The following is a 19,819-nucleotide window of genomic DNA, read 5'->3' as shown; positions in this document are numbered from 1 at the left end:
GTGTATATTTGTGTGTGTGTGTGTGTGTGTACATATATGCAGTGCACTAGGAGTCTCACTATTTCTGCCAATGTATTGTAAGACTAAAATCGTATTTTAAAATGTAAATTATTACAGAAATATGTGGACTGACTCCAAACCAACATTCTGCTATCTCCCTCTCTAAAAGTGAACTGGCTTGAACTCCCTCTGCCACAGTGGGCTTTGCTACTTCTGGTAACTTCACTTTTCTTACTTAGCTCAGATGTAAACTAGAAACCCAGGCCCTTGTGATCTAAATGACACACATGGACACCCACCCACCCCACATTAAGTTGCTATAAAACCCCTATAGCTTCTCTAATATTCACACAAACTCCAGCTCATTCATCAGTCCAGTTTTCCCTAAAACTTTCCTGTTAGCAAATCATATTTCTGTCCTACATGTGTGATCCACATTCTCCAGAACGCTTGAAACTTGGCCACTATCATGACTGATCCACCCCAACAAAACCTTGACCATGCATCTGGCAGGGCCTTTTCCTAATGATATCAAGGGTGCAGACAGAGTTAAAATATGTATCCCTGGGAAGTCCTCAGTCACCACTGGGGTACAAACATTGAAAAGGACTTTTGGAAATGAGATTAGTGGTTCCTTTGGGCCAGCCTCTGACCTCCTAGCTCCTCACCCCTTTGTACCCTGTGTCTGTGCTGCTTTGGCATCCCCCATCCCCTTTCTATGGCATGACTGCACTCAGCTCTGCCCAGGCACAGCATTTTTTTTTCTTACCTAGGCATCTATGGCCTCCCAGACGGACCAACCATCACAGGATTTTTCCAAAATTGAACGATTTTACCCCCAAAGAGGCTCTCAGGAACAACCAAGATGGTAAAGTCTTTACTCTTTTGGTTTCTATGAAAGTAAGACCTGGTGGTGAGATGCTATGGACTTCACTTGCTTTCATTTTTCAGAATAAAAATATCTTTATTGTACATGTCAACTTTTTAGAGCACACAAATAACACAGAAGGAAATAATACAGAGTGAACACAGGACAATTAAATCAACTGAAATATTATACCTGATATAAATTTTCACTAGCAGGTGAACATTTGATATGCATCTTTTTTCCTGAATGTCTAACTCACATATACTTCTTGGTTTACTTAAAAGAGTACATTGTAAGGGTCTCTCCGTGTCAACAGGAAGGCAGTAGAGCTTTCAAAGCTGTGTCATTCCAGCTCTCATCTGCTAAAACACAATAAACTTATTTTCCTATAGATCCCTTTTTCCTTCACCACCATCTCACCATCTCTCTGCTTTCTGTTGTTCTGTCTCATTGAGACTGGTTTATATCTTAATGTTTAATTTATTCTGATATCATTGTTCAGAAGTATAAAGTTGGAAGGATAGATGGCCATGATGATAGATAGATAGATAGATAGATAGATAGATAGATAGAGAGATAGAGAGATAGATAATAGACCAACAGAAAGATAGATAGATAATAGGCTGACAGATAGATAGATAGATAGATAGATAGATACATAGATACATAGATACATAGATACATAGATACATAGATAGATAATAGATAGATAATAGACTGACAGATACATGATAGATAGATAGATAAATAGATAGATAGATAATAGACTTACAGACAGATAATAGACTGACAGACAGACAGACAGATAGATAATAGATAGATAGATAGATAGATAGATAGATAGATAGATAGATAGATAGATAGATAGTCTCCACTGGTTCTTTTTCTGCATCTCTCCTGCAGGGTATTATGCCTTGTCTTGGCATTATGTATAATTAAGGAAAATCTAAAGTAATCTTTGCAAATTATCAGAAAAATGCAGGCCCCATCCCTGTTTGTTAAATGCAAGCCCCCAAATATAATGGACAAATACTTACCAGCTGATCCACTTTACAATCCTGGCTGTATTGTTTTATCTCCCAGTTTCGCTTCTGAAACATCTTGACAGTAGCTTCTCAAGGACAGAATTGTAAGAGTGTTCAGACGTAGACTGACTCCTGGGCTTCCCCCCAAAACAGACACCCAGTCAAATTCAGCCAAAGGTCAAAAAAGTAAGCAGGGAGGGATGGGGTAGGGGTGTTGGGGGCAGAAAATTCAAGGAAGTCATCAGGAAAAGCAGCTTTTGACAGCGAGGCTGCAAGACAGGCCTTCATTTGGAAATCGCTGGATCCCAGATGACAGAAGTCACTTCTAAGATGCACAGAAGCGCACCATTTTGGACAGAGCTAAGAACGCACCATTTCTGGAGCACCCATGCATTGTCTAAGCAGAGGACTCTGGCTTCAAAGGAGGCAGGTCCAGCCCCAGTCAGAAAGCTCTGCCTCTCAGTCTGGGCTTCCCTGGTCCTGGGAGAAGCAAGTGTGTGGGTTCAAATAAATGCTTCAGCTTGGAGTGCACATGGGTTGAAAGTGAAACAAGAGAGAGAGAGAGAGAGAGAGAGAGAGAGAGAGAGAGAGAGAGAGAGAGAGAGAGAGAGAGAGAGAGAGAGAGAGAGAGACTGGGAAACATTGCCAGGACCCATAAAATGCTGTAACATAATGAGAATTCTTGGCTCTCTGAAAGTCTGAGTTAGTGGCATTATTATATTGGTACCCAGCCTGAGTCTGAAACCTGATGGATGGCTGTGAAGTCTCTTCCCACTCATTTTCTCCTTCCTTCTGGAATCGTGACCTTAAGAGAATAAAGTGGTAGCACAAAAAACAATGTGTGTGTGCACGCACATGCGTGTGAGTCGATGTGTGTCTGTGTATGTGTGTGTGCTCACACAAAGGCATGTGTGTGTGTGAGTCTGTGTGTGTATATTATTTGCATACAATTGTGTGTAAGTCTGTGAGTGTGTGTGTGATGTGTGTGTTTCTAGGAAGAAAGTCATTTAAACATGTATGAGATGCCTAATATGAGAAGTTTCCTGCTGGGGCACTCAGCTGCGTGTTTGAAGGCCTACCACTGTTTATAATTTCTCAGCTATTTGTAATACTAAACTATTCTTAGATATGGAGGAACTCAAGTATCAGCATCAAATCACTCAGATGTATGGGTAGAAAGTGCCTTCCCCTGCTGGGAGGAGGCACACAGCATTTCTCTTCCCTTCCCAATGGGGCTCCTGCATACACAGTGTTCTCAAACAGCTGACTTGTCAGAGGACAGAGATCTAGAGTCTGCACTTCAAAGATAAGAAGCAAAGTAACCAATATCTGCAGATAAATAGCCCATTAATTTGTGATTGGTCAATGTATCTGTTTATACATTGCCCAAGAGGAAGCTCATTAGAGTTTCTGAATTTAGCCTCATTGGACCAATTAGTTCCATCTTTTTCTACAGCTTAGAGAGCTCTTAACAAAGAAACCAACATCATGGTTCCCAGGGCCCAAAAGAGGAAGTGTCACTCACAGTCTGGCTACACACGTGAGTTCAACTCACTCTACCAAGAACTCCAACCCAAGGTCTCACTGATTCACAGCCGTGCTTACAAAGATGAGTGGGACACAGAATTAGGAAGGATGCTGAAGGGACTCTTAGAACACCTGAGCCCACACCTTACCTCACAGTGGTGGTGGTGGAGGTTGTTCTTTTGTTCTTCTGCACAGATGTGTGTGTGTGTGTGTGTGCGCGCACGCATGCACACGCGTGCGTGTTATGTCTATGTGTGCACACCCGTTACTGTATGTGAGGGGGATGTAACTCCAGTGTCTTCCTCCATTGCTCTCTACTCTCCACCTGATTTTTGAGACAAGGTCTTTCACTGACTCTGACCTCTCTGGTTCAGCTAGGCTGTCTATACAGCAAGCACTGGAGATTTTGTTTTCTCCATCCCCTAGCTCTGTTTTAAAAAGGTAGGATCTCTGACACATGCTCAGTACACAAGGACCTTGAGGACATTGGGCTTAAGTGAAATAAGCTAAGCATAAAAGGGCAACTGTCGTAGTCTTCTGCTGGCAAGAGATATTGCAGACAGAAAGTAGAAAGTTGCGAGCCTGAGAGGAAAGGGGAATTTGTTTAATGGGTTGTCATAGTTACTTTGCCTGTTGCTGTGTTGAAACTGGCAAAGGCAACTTAGGGAAGAAAGGGTTTTGTTTTTTTTTTTTTTTTTTTTTTCCTGACTCACTCCTCAGGGTTGTAGTTCATCAGTGCAGAGGAGTTTCAAGGCCGTAAGAGCTTACGGCCGCTGGTCACAGGACATTGCTGTAGTCAAGGTGCAGAGAATGATGGGTGCATGGAATTTCCACTTCCCTTTGGTTTCATGCACTCCGGGATCCTCTTAACAGAGAATGGCCCCACCCAGAGTTAAGACAGTCTTAACTCATCAGCTCAGGTCATCAAGGTCATCTCCCACAGGCATGCCCAGTGGCTCATCTCAGAAGTCACCACCACCCTACCAAGTTGATAAATGATACTGACCATGACATGATTATAGATTTCTTTGATGTTTTAGAGTTTGTAATCTCAATCTCTCTCTCTCTCTCTCTCTCTCTCTCTGTGTGTGTGTGTGTGTGTGTGTGTGTGTGTGTATGGTGTTACTGGTCATTAGTCAAGTGGTGTGCCACTGAGCCCCACCTTCAGTCTGTTTGCCTGCTCTTAGCAATAGGTTTTCTTGATATATAATCCAGGTTGGCCTCTTTAGTCTTTCAAACTGCTGGGAATATTGGCCTCCACCACCACACTTGGCTTAGAGTCTTATTTGGAGCTGGTGAACTGGTTCTGACGATGGGAGGCTGACACTGGGCCATCCAAGAGTAGTGAAAAGGCATATGGTTTGGGGTAGGCAGAGGCATTACAGCAATGCTTTCTTTCCCTCTGTCCACTTTTTAAAACTCAAATCTTAACATTACCCCAAGCGTGTGAGTAGGGTTAAGTAGAAAAATGTATTCAAGAACCATTGAGCCTGAAAAATGCACATTAAATATTTATGTTAAATATGCCCTAGAGAATCTGATTTTTAATGAACAGGAACTAAATCTTAAAAGCTACAGTGTTCTTAAGACTTTCTTTTGCATGTCAGCCCCTGTGTGCTCTTGAAGCCAGAGCTATAGCCACAGACCTGATCCCAGTCCTCTTCTCAAGAACATCCCAGCAGAGCCCATATTTTCCATATGTTTATTTTCCATATGAAAATTATTCAAACGTTTAGAACAAAGAAACCCAAATAAGTTGGTATCTATCAAGTTGGAAAATATTTGTATGTTAATTAACATTTCATGTTGTTGAGAATATGTAAAAATGGATATTTGTGTTCTTACTTTGGCTTTGGTAGATTTTTGAAATATACAACTTTAGGGGAAACTCATACCCCTCCTGCCTCCAGCTTTCCTGCTGGGATTATGGTTGTGGGGCATTTGGGACTCAATTGGCTTTTTCAAGTTTCATCAGATGTAAAATTAGACTACTGGCTCCAGATCTTTCTTATTGTTCTCTTCCTTCTCTTCCTAGTCCTCCTTCCCCGCCCCCTCCTCCTTGCCATCCACTTCCTTCTCATGTTCCAGAGACTGAGATTGGTCCCATGGCTTCAAGCACACTGGGAAACCATGCTACTACTGAGCCTCATCTCCAATCCTTCATTTTCTAATGAGCATTTTATAACTACAAATGTTCCTTTAAGCATTGCTTTGCCTACATCCATAATGTATTCTTATTTTTGTTTTATTCAACTCAGAGTATTTTCTAAGAGCTTTTATAATTTTTCTTTCACTTATTGATAATTTACCAATATAGTATTAATTTTTGAAGATTGTTGAATTACATGATTTTCTTTGCTTGCTGTTTTTTAACATCATTATAAAGTGTGATCAGAAAGCATATTCTGTATTTCCAGTCTTTCTAAATTTATTGACACCCATTCAGCATCCCAACATATGGTCTGTCCTAGAGAATGTCTCACATGTATTTGAGAGGACTTATTTTCTTCTACTTGTAGACAAATATTTTGTGCATTTGTTAAGCCTTCTTGGTTTATAGTTTTGTTTACGTCTTCAGCATACTTTGTGGTCTTCAGCCTAGCATTTCACCTAATTCAAGTAGGTCTTTTGAGTCTCTAACTGTACTCATCACCTTTCTACCACTATAACAAAATACCTGAGATCATTATCCCATAGAGTGAAAGCACATTCACTGGCTCACATTATCAGAGGGTCTAGTCTGTGATGAGTTGCCCCATATCATGGTGTAGAGGGCAACAGAGAGAACCCACTTACATCACAGATTAGGGACAAAAGAAGAAAGGGCTCCTCAGTGACTTAAGTACTGCTGCCTCTTGAAGATTCCACTACCTTCAAACAGCACTGCCCTGCAAATGAAGCCTTCAATACACAGACTTCGAGGAGATATTCAGGTCCAAACTGTACATCAACTGGGATTGACAAATCATTTCATTTCTTCCCGCAATTCTGCCAGGTTTTGTTTCATCTTTTAGAGATTCTGATAGTAGATGAATTACATATTTTTATAATTTCATGTCATTAGGTGGATTCTATTTTTATCATCATAAAATATTATTTCTTATGTCTATCAATAAATTTTGTACTAAAATTGACTTAGTCTGATAACATGACAACACCTCCATTTATTTTAATATTGCTTAGGTAGTATATTTTTCATGGTCTTTAACTTTCAACCTATCTGTGTATTGGATCTGAAATGTGCTTTTAATGACTAGTACATGATGTAGTCACAAGTTGTATGTTTCATTTATCAACTCTTCAACTATAACTTTTGAATGAAATTTTGTAACTTTTTACTTAATACTGATAAGATTTACATATGCACTTTTCTATTTCTCCTCTACATATCTATATTTCCAGTTTTGTATCACTAATAAAATACTAGAAACAGGCTACATATGGAGTAAAAATAGGTTTGTTTCCTTCAAGAACAAGGCCCTAATCAGGTGGACTCATTGATAATGACATCTGTGTGGCAGTAGTCAGAGCCAACGTCAGAACAGGTGGCTACACTGCATGCCATGAGAGACAAATGATACACTGGAGATGCTTTGCAGGGAGCCTCACAGAAAACCTAAGGACCCTCTACTAGTCTCTAATCCCAAAGTCTCTATCACTTCCCAGCAAAACCAACCTAGAAATCTTTGGGACACACTCATCCAAACCAATCTTATACCTTTGTTTCTCAATTCTTTCATAACTTCCTTTTTGTGTTAAATGTTATCCAGAGTATTATCTTAAGTACCATGCTTATTTTATAATAATAGACTATTATACAAAATTACAAAGTAGTTGGTAATAAAAGAGAATTAAAAACAAAAAATATTATCTACTGTAACATCTTATGGTATGATGCCTATTTCATGATTTTTTGTTTTAATTGATTCTTTGGTGATTATAAATAATATATTAAATAATCTGTCTCAGATTTAAAGTCACAATGATCAGTATACAGCAATGTGGCTTCATCTTTGATATGTTCCCTTCCTTCATTTTTATGCTGCTTGTTATAAAAATTATATTCTTATACATTATAAAAGCCAGTAAACACACTTTTTCATTTTTTATTAGATATTTTCTTTATTTACATTTCAAATGCTATCCCGAAAGTTCCCTGTACCCTCCCCCTGCCCTGCTCCCCTACCCACCCACTCCCACTTCTTGGCCCTGGTGTTCCCCTGTACTGGGGCATATAAAGTTTGCATTATAAAAGCCAGTAAACACACTTTTATAATCATTGCTTTATAGACTCATCATAAGGTAAAGAAAAAAGTCTGTTACAAGCAAAAATTCATTTATCATCTCAGTGTTAGTCAGCTTTCCACTGGGGATTCTAAAGCCAGGAGACAACCAACAGCACACAGGAGTGAATCCATGAGAATATCAGCACACACTAGCAAGTACATGAGACCTCAGTGAACAGGAGTGAATCCATGAGAATATCAGCACACACTAGCAAGTACATGGGGCCTCACTATACAGGAGTGAATCCAGGAGAATATCAGCACACACTAGCAAGTACATGAGACCTCACTATACAGGAGTGAATCCATGAGAATATCAGCACACACTAGCAAGTACATGCGACCTCAGTATACAGGAGTGAATCCATGAGAATATCAGCACACACTAGCAAGTACATGCGACCTCAGTATACAGGAGTGAATCCATGAGAATATCAGCACACAGTGGAGGAGGAGGCCAGATGTTAAGAGACAGGAGACAGGGCAGAGATGGACGACACCCACTCCCATTGTCCTGCCGTGAGCTAATTCCTCCAAGGAGGCTTCAAATCCTGTCATTTGCACTACCTTCTACCAGTGTCACCAGATGGGAACCTTCAAGACAGGAACATCCAGGAGACAGCCCTGCCCTTTCTACTTTCCCGTGGGTTTGCCAGCACTACAATTATTCATTCCTTCCCATGGATTCCCATAAATGTCTGAAACTCTTTCATTTTTGCTGAAGCTAGTAATTCCTAGCAAGAAACTGCCTCGTACCTTGTTTTTCTGGGACTTTATGACTTCTCTTTATTTTGGGAGATTAGTTTTGTCAGATACAGAATTGTTAGTTAATAAATTTTCTTTGGGTATCAGGAATAAGCTATCCAGATGCCATGTCATCTTCATGGCTTCTAGTAGGCAGTCAAGTGGCTTTGTGTGTTTGGGTTTGCTGTATTCAGCACTGAAAATAAACTCAAAGCTTTGTGCATTCTAGTCAATCAATCTACTACTGAGGTCCCTTCCTAGCCCCCCAAAAAGAGTCAGTTTTGAATCTTACTGAGCATCTTGCACACAGTTTTGGCTCAGTGCTCAGGGGATTCTCATGTTTGCACATGTATAGTATGCAAATCTCGGGCTTTATCCTATTCTGATCATGTTGTGCTTCTTAGATAAGAATATTAACATTATTCTTAAAATCATGGAGAGAGGTTTCCAGACACTGCTGTTTCCTGTCTACTTCTCTCTTCTTTAGAGACATCTACTAGGAGTAAATACAATGCTTGTTTTGCTCATTTGACTTAATTTCTTCTGTATTACTCAAAGTAGGTCATCTCAACTGGACTGTATTTGTACTTATTATCTCTGTCAGCATAAATGTGCTATTAAGGCCCTCTAAGGATATTTTTAATTCCATTATTATATTTTCTACCCCATAATTTCTCCTTTTTAAATTTCTATGTATTCATATTGTCCACTTGATGGTCAATCACTGTCAAGCTTTGCTGGTACTCTGTAGACACGTTGTCCCTTTGAGTTGTTTGAATATATTTAAATGGCTGATTTCAAGTCTTGGTCTAGTGAGTCCAACACCTGGACTTGCTCAGAGGGTTCCGATTTACTCTTCCCTCATCCCACGTATGCACCATGTGTCCTTGTTTGGTTTTTTTTTTTTTGTTTTTTTGTTTTTTTGTTTTTTTTATGTGCCTCGTGATACTTTTCCTGAAGACTGACACTGTAAGAAGCGCCACATAGGAAACCTGGAAGTGAGTGAGGCTCACCGAACTCCCTGTGTTGATGCTGATGTTCTGGATTTTACTGTTATCCTGCTTATTTGTTCATTTATTTGTTCACTTACTGTGTTCCCTAGACTAATTCCCCCACATCTGTGACTTTTTGAGTGTTCTACTGAGTCCACTGAATCTCCTTATTTAGCCTGGTGCTCAGTTAAAGTGTGGACTGGTATTTTTTTAAAGATAGTGACCAATAGGGCTTTCTTATCCTTTGCTAGCAGGCTTTGACTATGTCTTAGGGTACACCTTTGATACTCAGTTTGTAACCCTGTCTTGACCTTTACTTCCTATTTCCATAGAGTTCCAAGATCAATCAGAAGGGAGCATTTGACATCTTTTTAGGTATTTTCTAGTAATGGAAATAATTCTCTGGTATGTGTCACCTTCTAAGTCTCTACAAACATTGTAACTAGTAAAAGCCCTGTAAACATTCCAATCTTATCTTTATTTGAAGCTATTGGACCAGTTGCTCATTGGCCACAGTTAACATTACTAGCCTAAGAAGCTGCAGTCCTAGGAAACTTCATTGGATGGCCTTCGTCAAATGCCCCAAAGATAAAGCCTTCCTCAGTGAGCAATGTCTGAGACACATAAGCTTTAGCCCTATAAATGGGACTTTGGGGATGGTTTACAGTTGTCTGGGAATGGGGCTTCTTGAATAACTCCAATCCTGGGCACACCCTCCAGTGTCTGTTAAGTGGCTATTTTACACAGTATGATTGAAATGATTGGGAAACTGTCTGCTTTCAAAGAAACTGAAGAATCTGGCATCAGTGCACAGACTAGGTAAGTTTAAAAAAACCCACAAGTCTTTTGGTTACTATTGGCAGAATACGGCTCTGCTTGATTAAGTGTTCCTTGGGAAACTGCAAGTTTCCTGTTAATTTTCAGACTTATGAAATGGTCGCTTGGCAATTTTCCAGGGTTGAGGTTGCTTTTCTGAAAGTGAATTTTGGAGATTCTCGCCTCTTCATTTCTGAAGGTCTCCCTGTCCCAAAAAGCAGCAGAATCTTTAGCTATTAAACAAGAACAAGAGAATGAAATGTCTAAGCATGCATCAGCAATGGAGATGCTAGGTACTTCATGCTGTTTCTTCTATCGTACCAACTGCTACCAACAGAGGCAAGACTGCGAGTGTGTAATAGCTTGTGAGAGGCTGATGAAAAACCCCATTTTATATAGTAAAACATAATCTGTGTGATGTGTGTGATCAAAATCAACTGATTTATTTAAGAAAATAATAATTTGCTCTTGAGACTGGGTTGCCTTGGAGGGGAGAAGAGAAGATCATCTCTTACGCCTAATATTACAGAAAAGGAAAAGGTGCATTATTTTTACTTTGGTTCTTTTTGTGCATTATGTCTGTATTTTCCTGATACTTCTGTTCCTTTTATAATGATGACAGTTGCTTAAGAAATATTTATGCTGTGCTGAAACCCTACTTAATCTAAAATCTCTCAAATAGGCCTTATTTAATTTTGAAAAACTTCTTTTAAAGCATTCACATCATGTTCCCTTTTCTTCCAAGCATTTGGTTGGAACACAAATCTACATTTCAGCATCAAACACACTGAATAGTTAAACACATTAATAAGAGAACCCCAATGAAAACCATGTGCCTTCTCTCCTGTAAAAATGTATATATGCACATTATTTTCTTAATTGTGAGGAATTCAACTAAGCTAATAGTTCAGGGCAAGTACTGCAAATAATTTATGAAGAAATGTGGGCATGTGGAAGAACAGAGATCTAGAAATCTTGGGTCTTCATATATATATATATGTGTGTGTGTGTGTGTGTGTGTGTGTGTGTGTGTGTGTGTGTGTGTGTGTGTGCATGCATATATGTATATATGTAAAAGAGAGAAATAAAGAGAAGAGAAAGAAAGAGAGGAGAAGGAAAGAGAGAGAGAGAGGGGGGGGGGAAGGAAGGAAGGAAGGAAGGAAGGAAGGAAGGAAGGAAGGAAGGAAGGAAGGAAGGAAGGAAGGAAGCCCTAGACATGAGCAACAACTTGTAAGGCCATCCTGTTAGATGATAAAAGACATGGCTACATACAAGAGAATACTTTGTCACAGCACATCCCTGTGGCAACTGGATACCACACAGTGTATAAACAATTGTCTGAGAGAAATGTAGAGAATTTGATGAGTATGAGTGTGAAGATAAGTTTGTAAAAACTACAACCTAGAAGAACTAATAGAGGGAGTTTGAAGAAATGGGAAGAAATGGATACCAGATAAGCAAAGTGAGGAAAGCAAGAGGACAGAGATCAGGGCTCTGATAGGAGGCTTGAACTGCATCCTCATACAGTTCCTACTCATGTGGTTCTATCCTGGTGCCAACCCAGAAACTAACCATCCTCCTGTGTTTGGCTTTCCACAGCTCCCCTTTGCAGAAGGCCTGTATCACTTTTATCACAATGGCCTTGCAAAGGCCAAAAGAAGACGCAGCCTACACCACAAGCGGCAGCTGGAGAGAGACCCCAGGGTAAGTTCTGCCCAGAAACCTGCATCTTTCTTGACCCCCACTGCCGCACCAGAATTCACCCAGTGGATGTAGAATACAAGCAGAAGATGTTGAAACGCTGGGCTCGTGTATATTTTGATATGAGAAATGGATCATTACAGAACTATAGACACTTTGCTCCTGTTTTGTGCATAGTAAATAACTATAGGCCATACGTATATGGATGCAGGAGAAAACACGGGTGCTTTGCTTGAACTACTACATCAAGACTGCAGGTTGCCTGGGAGCATGATTTAGCTTGTGATGGATGGAAAGACACACAATTGTTTACTGTGTTGTTCATGGAAGGTTTTCCTGGCAACTTTATGCTCTGAAAAAGTTTCTGTGTTTCATATAATGAACAGAAAAATGTTAGACCAGTAGATAATGACCAGCTCTCTACAGGCAATGGGTGCCTCCGTATCCATGCGTGGTGGCAGCCACAGACCCTCTTCACCCTTCTTCCCCTGCATTTCCTTCTACTGACCTGTCTGACGCTCATTCCTCAGCTGTCTTCTTTCTTAGCTTTAATAACATTTTAATTAAAATATGATTATAAAAATTTCCCCTTCCTTTCCTCCCTTCAACCCATTCCCTCCCCTTTGCCCCTTTGCTCCTTCTTAAATTCATGACCTCTGCTTTTATTACTGCTAGATTTTTATAAAAACATTTAAATAGGGAACTGGAGAGATGGCTCAATGGTTAAAAGCACTGACTGCTCTTCCAGAGGTCCTCAGTTCAATTCCCAGCAACCACATGTTAGCTCAAACCACCATACATAATGAGATCTGAGGCCCTCTTCTGGTGTGTCTGAAGACAGCTACAGTGTACTCATATACCTAAAAACACTTAAATATATAAATACAACCCACTGAGTCATGTGTGTGTGTGTGTGTGTGTGTGTGTGTGTGTGTGTAATCATTCTTGAATATATATATCACTTGGTATTGGATGACCTATTATTGGTTCTTGGGGATGATTGGTTCCCCCTACTTTAATAGTTCTTAGTTCTTTATCTAGAACTTTAGCCCCATGAGATTTCCCCCTTCCATGTAACCATGTCTGTCAATAATGTTCATGTGTACAGATACAGGCCTTGCTCTGTCACGGTTTCATGGGTACATCTTCCATGTCCTTTCTAGGAAACACCAATCTCACCGAAGACTTCCTGGTCCTCTGGTTCTTATAATCTTTCTGAACTCTTCTTTCTTGATGTTCCCTGAGTCTTGACTGAAGAGGTTATGATGGAGATATGTCCACTAGAACTTGGCACCCCAAGATCAGTTGTTCTTTGATTTTAACAGACCTCAATCTATGAGGTCTCCATCTCCTGCACAGAGAACCCAAGCGGTGTTCTTAATGTTCATATACCTCCAATTCTTACCTCACTCTTGGAATCCAGGTCTTATTTTCTACTCTCTCGAACAGCTAAAATTTCTTTTTCCTCCAAGCAAATGTAAGTTCCTCCCTCGTGTTCCTGCTCCTTCTCTCCAGAGAACACTGAATCGCACTGGGGATATTCTAATTTCTCCTAGGCAATATTTAAGACACAAAGTAACCCCAAGGTCAAGTACATGACTCTTAAGACTCCTTCTTTTGGCTCGTAAGGAAAACAATGAGTGGGAGAGATGTTTGATTTAGGGATTCTTACAAGATCCCCTTTGAGTGAATAAACGTGAAATTTGTTCTTCTGAAACTGATGAACATTTCATTGCTTTTAAGATTGGGGTTTTAATTAGAAAGTAAAGCCTCCTCCACAAGTCACCAGATGACAGGCCACCAGCAATTTTGTTTTACTCCTTAACATAGTGTCTTAGTCAGGGTTTCTATTCCTGCACAAACATCATGACCAAGAAGCAAATTGGGGAGGAAAGGGTTTATTCAGCTTACATATCTACATTGCTGTTCATCACTAAAGGAAGTCAGGACTGGAACTCAAGCAGGTCAGGGAGCAGGAGCTGATGCAGAGGCCATGGAGGGATGTTCTTTACTGGCTTGCCTCCCCTGGCTTGCTCAGCCTGCTCTCTTATAGAACCCAAGACTACCAGCCCAGAGATGGTCCCACCCACAAGGGGTCCTCCCCCTTGATTGCTAATTGAGAAAATGCCTTACAGCTGGATCTCATGAAGGCACTTCCCCAACTGAAGCTCCTTTCTCTGTGATAACTCCAGCCTGTGTCAAGTTGACACACAAAACCAGCCAGTACACATAGGACTTCTCACATGGCCTGAGAGGAATTTTGATTCTGTGAAGCCATTTTATCATTGTCTTTGCAGTTAAGACCAATTGCCTAATGCTGAGTCTGCTATAGAAGGCACCACCACTACCAAGGTGAAGAATTGTCTTTCATAGCCTTGTCTTTGGCCATGCTAAGTAACTGCCCAAGGGCACCCTGTGTACAATTAGAAGGGATCTTACTAATGCCATTTGTAAATCTAAAATGGGTACAACTAAGTAAATACTATCCAAACACTATGACACTGGTTTTCCCTAATGTCTACCATGTTCTGGTTTACTTACGATGTCCACTCACTTTCCTTTTGCTTGCATGAAGATATAGAAGCCCTGTTTGTTTTATGTGCCCTCCCACATACTCAAAAATGCATAAAAAGAATGAGGCAAAAACATAGGTACTTTTAAACCTGGGCTGAAAACAGAAGTGAAGAACAGGCTATCAATAAGACCATTGTTGGATAAGGGGGCATCTGTGGAGCCACTAAGCTGACACTCTTTCACTTGATCACTTACTGAAATGCTCCCTACCATGGTGGTTCTTGGTGTCATGTGATGTTTACAAAAGGGAAGCTAATGAGAGGGGTTGGTAATAAAGAAGGAGTTCACATCTTGGTAATTCTACTCATTTGTCTTTCTTCTCAAAACATTTCCTATTACCACTAACAAGGGCATCTGTTCCTTTCATCATGCACTTTAAGTATTCTGGTGGCCAACTGCCTGGACCTGATAGAAGTAAATATCTGCCCTTCCCATAAAGACCCACAGAAGCCATCAGGGAACCTACTAAGGTTAAATAACCTGAATATTGTCAATAATAAACTCATTTTAGGAGAATAAATAAAGCATGGAATTCCCACACATCTTTAACAAAAAAAAAAAAATTTAAAGAAAAGTCTAATTACAATGACTTCATTCCAAAATGTTACATTCCTTAATGTTACATTAAGGTCTCAATCTTTTCTGTGTAATATTCTTATGGTCATATAATGTTAGTGTCTTCAGAGGTCAGATTTGGCAGACTCTCTTCTTACACAAAATTATTGGGGAACATTGCAAAGCTGGCTATGTGAAAATTCACTTTGAGTCTTTATAAGCCTTAAACAGAAATGAAAGCATGTGTAGTTTGGGCATGTGGCAGCTTTGGGCATCGTGCTGACTAGTTTTCTTTGAACCGACATAGTGTCATCAGAGAGGAAGGAGCCTCAGTTGAGAAAATACCCCCTTAAGATCTAGCTGTGTCAGCTCCTTCCTCCAGGTTGCTGCTCTGTTTGATTTCCTTTCCTGACTTCTTTCAGTGATGAACAATGATATGGAAGCCTCAGCAAAATACACCTTTCCCTCCTGAGTTGTTTTGGTCATAGTGTTTTTATCATAGCATTAGTAACCCAAAGACAGGGTTACTAAACATATACCAACAGATTGCAAAATGGAAGTAAACAATGGAGAAATAAAGGGGAGAAGGGCTAGGGAACCTGAGGAATACTTGATACAAGCTCTCATCCCTTGCATATATGTCACAAATTGCATTTCATGAACAAGAATTTAAAAGTTGTTTCTTCCTTCTCTGAAAATGTCTTCTAAGCCATAACATCTCAAACAGTGGACCTCAACCTAGATGGGGCTGTGTAAATAAATATGGGAAGTATAAAATAATTGGCAACAGAGGGGGTTTCTGACCATATAACAGCCAAAACAATTCAAAATAAAATGAAAACAATGAATCCAAGGTGTTTCTGGCAGCCTAGTCCCATACTGTACTACATAACTTCAAGGCAGCCTGGTTCTGACATTTTGCCATCACAGAATGCAACTCCAACCAATACTGCCTGACACACTGTCTTACCTACTTTTCTGTGACTGAGATCCAACACCACAACCAAGGCAACTTAAAAAAGAAAGCATTTAGTTGGCTTACAGTTAGAGGGTTAGAGTTCATGATATCTTAGTGAAGGAACTGCAGAGATCCCACAGTTTGAGCCACAACCACGAGGCAGAGATAGAGAGCACAAGTCTTTTGAAGCAGCAAAGCTATCCACCCATGACACATTTCCTCCAGCAATACCACATCCCCTAATCCTTTCCAAACAGTTCTACCAACTAAAGACCAATGTGGGAGCCAGTTTCATTCAAACCACCACACACATCAGTCAAAATTCAAGTCCATTGCATGTTATAAATTACAGTGTTTTATTATACAGTTTTCTTCTCATACAGAAATATAATGGTTTCATGGTGGAAAACTAGGACTTAATATTTTCTTACCATAATTCCTCAGCATGTATCAAATTAGTATACAATTAGATAGCATTATATTATAATGTTTGACTTTAAAAATGGCTGTTTGAGCCGATGACTTGAGTTTCAGAAAATATCATTGAATTAATTTTGGTTGTAGCAGAATTTTCAATGAAATCTTTGTGTTTATGCAAAGAGACCAATTATAAAATGAAATCATCCAGCAAATTTGAGAAATATTTAAAATGTTTAATGAAATATTTAGCCAAGATTTAATACTTTAGCCAGAAACACATATATCTATCTACCTGGGGATGCAAATCTCTCAGTGTGAATTTGCCCTTCATCTTTACTAAATGCTAAAATTGTAGGTGTGCCAAAAAATTATCTTAAAATAAATGTCTTTATGTTTTATTATCATTAAGTATTTGTTCTGTATTTTATAGACCTTGATACTCAGACTCATGTAAAAAAAAACATGAATACAAAATGCTTATGAGTTGAAAAAGTTAAGAAGTCCCATAGCATACCAGCCAACCCCAACTATGCATGTCACCTCATTATAAGCCCTCTGGGTCCCTTTACTTACTGTCTGTGACTTGTGAAAGGTAATATAAAGCTCAAGGAACTGAGTGTATGCAAAAGATGAACTGAGCTACTCCAAACCCTTGGGGTGCATTCAGCTAGGCAGCTTTTTGGTCTAAGAAATCAGGATTCAGTAGCAACAGAAAAAATATGTAAGAGACAAACAAGCACCTGATAAAGAGAAAGATGGATGACTAAGGAAGGTTTCTGTTATGGTTTGGTTTAGCTTTAGGATAGAAACTTCAACAATGTCCATTCCACTTACTGTTTACTGAAAGCTAGAGATGCCAGAAAGTGACGACTGTGAAGTGCCACCTTTAATACATCCATCAATATGCAGACATGTACATTATTTCAAAAGTATTCTCTTTTTCAGTTTTTCTCTCTGTCAAAATATTGGCATAGTATTGAATATCAATTGTCCCTTAAGTTTGTGTGCTGTTTATTTCTGCAATGTCTTTTTGTAGTGTGTATCTGAATATACAGTAGGCCCTCAGCAAATGATGACTGAATGAACCATTATCAAGCCTCAGTTTTAAATAGTGAAATAGCATCAATCTTCTCTGCTTGTTTTTTTTTTTACCATATTCTAATATATAGCTAGGAAACAGAAATTTAGTCCTCTACCTAGAGTACCTTTTAAGGCATTCATAATCACGGGTAAAGGAAGCAAGTTGCTATTTCATTTCTGCCAAGCTTATCCATAAAAACTCTCATGATGACCTAATTTTTTATTTTCTAAAATATTATATAGCTTCTTCCTAAGCATATTAACACTCTTGACACAGCCATGGGCATATATATATATATAAAGTTTAGATGGTAAATAGGGTTTGATGATTTGATAAATCAAAATCTGAGATGAAACAATAAAACCTAAAATGCATTTTCAAAATCAGGCTCAAAACAAATAAATATTCTCTGCCAAAACCTCTCTGAGATTTGTCTAACTTGTTCAGAGCAGAGTCAGCAAATCTCCAAGTCAAACCCAATTGTGGTCCACAGTCAACATATCAAAGCCCCATAAATTGTGCTAAGCAGGACCTTGAAAAGCTATTGGAGAAAAGATTTATTCAAGATAGTGTTTGCTTCACAGGTCTCTTCTATATAACTTGTACATCTAAAATAGATTTTAAAGTCAAATATAGTTGAAATGAAAGGAGAACTAACACTACTTTATGAGCAATAAACACTTGTCAAATGGAAGTCGAATGATTTGATAAAGAAATAATCTGTGCTTTATTTATTGATGGAAGTTCTATTGTCTTAAGAATACAATGTGTATTTTCCTTTCTAAGCAATCTACTCTACCATACATTTTCCTTCAAAACTCATTTTTAAACCTGATTCAGTTTTATACTTCAGAAATTTCTAAAATGGACTAGAAATGGTAAATGAAGTATTGGGTTTGATCTTCAGAAAAAGGTGAAAGGAAAAAAGAAAGAAAGAAAGAAAGAAAGAAAGAAAGAAAGAAAGAAAGAAAGAGAGAGAGAGAGAGAGAGAGAGAGAGAAGGGAGGGAGGGAGGGAGGGAGGAAGGAAGGAAGGAAGGAAGGAAGGAAGGAAGGAAGGAAGGAAGGAAGGAAGGAAGGAAGGAAGGAGAGAGAAAGAGAGAAAGAGAAAGAGAGAGAAACAAAAAGGAGAGGAGGAGAGGGGTGGGGAGGGAAGTGGAGGAAAGAGAAGGGAAGGGAAGATAAGGGAAGTGGGGAGAAGGAAAGAGAAGTCTGGAAGCCCATTGACAATGCCCTCTGTTTCTCATGCCCCAAGAACCAGACAGGGTGACTTCACAGCTTTTATTCTTTTACATGTCTGGCATCCAGTCACATAATCAGACTAGTTTTTCCTTCTTAAAGATCTGTTTTTGAACATGTTTGTGAAGTTTTTCTTGTACTCCAATAATGCATAAAAGCTCATTTCCTTTGATAATAAATCACTTCAAATATTCACAGCCTTATCACCAATAAAAGAGAGAATGTTCCTTTTTTGACAGAAGTTAGATATGAGTCATGTGATCTGCTTGCAAACGTCTGGGGTAATGAATAAACCAGACTTTCTTTGTTCTTTAAACAATAGGATTATTGATATTGTTTTTAAAGATGGATTTATCATTGCAATGGATCCTTGAGTGACTGACTAAAATTGAGAGTCCCTTGTACTTTCTTCAAGTTCTTTCTGACTCAGCACAGTAATACACCAGCAGTTAATTCAATGAAGAAACTTAACCATAATTAGTGAAACCCCTACTCAGCTATGTATAGACTCAGATCAGAAAAAGAATGAGCTATGAAGGAATCTGTGAGAATAACAGAGCCATGTCAGAAATTCAGCCAGAGTTCACACCTTCTGAACAAAAGTCTTGGAACCTCAGTTGTTTGAAGCAAGCCAAGAAATTAATGTGCCTCCTTCTCATAAAAGTTACATAAAATTTGTCACAGCTGCTAAGCTGTTAGTTCCCAATTCTTTTCCAAGTCCTTTCAGTTCCTCATCAGTGTTTAAATAAGGACAGGTCATTGGTAAGTACTGTAGTCTGGCCACAATCATTCCTTGGGTTTATACTGATGAAAAATTTTATTCATTGGATTTAAAGTTTGACGAAAGAGGAAAGAGCATTTCCATTTACTTTAAACAGAAGTCAAGCCACCAAAGAAAGTCCCCTCTCCCACTTCTGCCCTGACCAAACTCTCCTCCAGGGGACAACTGACAAAATTTGAGACCACTCTACTTAACATCACATAGAGAGTGTGACAGTTTCTCAGCCTGGATGCTGTGTGAAAAGAGAACATTTA

At 39.2% G+C, this 19,819-nt stretch overlaps 1 protein-coding gene across 1 annotated transcript in view; it reads left to right on the top strand.

The window, feature by feature from the left end:
• Positions 1-19,819, top strand: part of Pcsk2 (proprotein convertase subtilisin/kexin type 2) — a 263,586-nt gene that overhangs the window by 16,136 nt on the left and 227,631 nt on the right. The window contains exon 2 of the mRNA XM_021150157.3: positions 11,858-11,962. Coding sequence (XP_021005816.1) covers positions 11,858-11,962 — 105 coding nt within the window. The remainder of the gene's footprint in view (positions 1-11,857; positions 11,963-19,819) is intronic.

The sequence above is a fragment of the Mus caroli genome, unplaced genomic scaffold (assembly GCF_978045245.1).
Source record: "Mus caroli unplaced genomic scaffold, Mus_caroli_1 scaffold_2, whole genome shotgun sequence".
In the NCBI taxonomy this organism is placed as follows: domain Eukaryota; kingdom Metazoa; phylum Chordata; class Mammalia; order Rodentia; family Muridae; genus Mus; species Mus caroli.
This window is presented reverse-complemented; position numbering and strand designations above follow the sequence as displayed.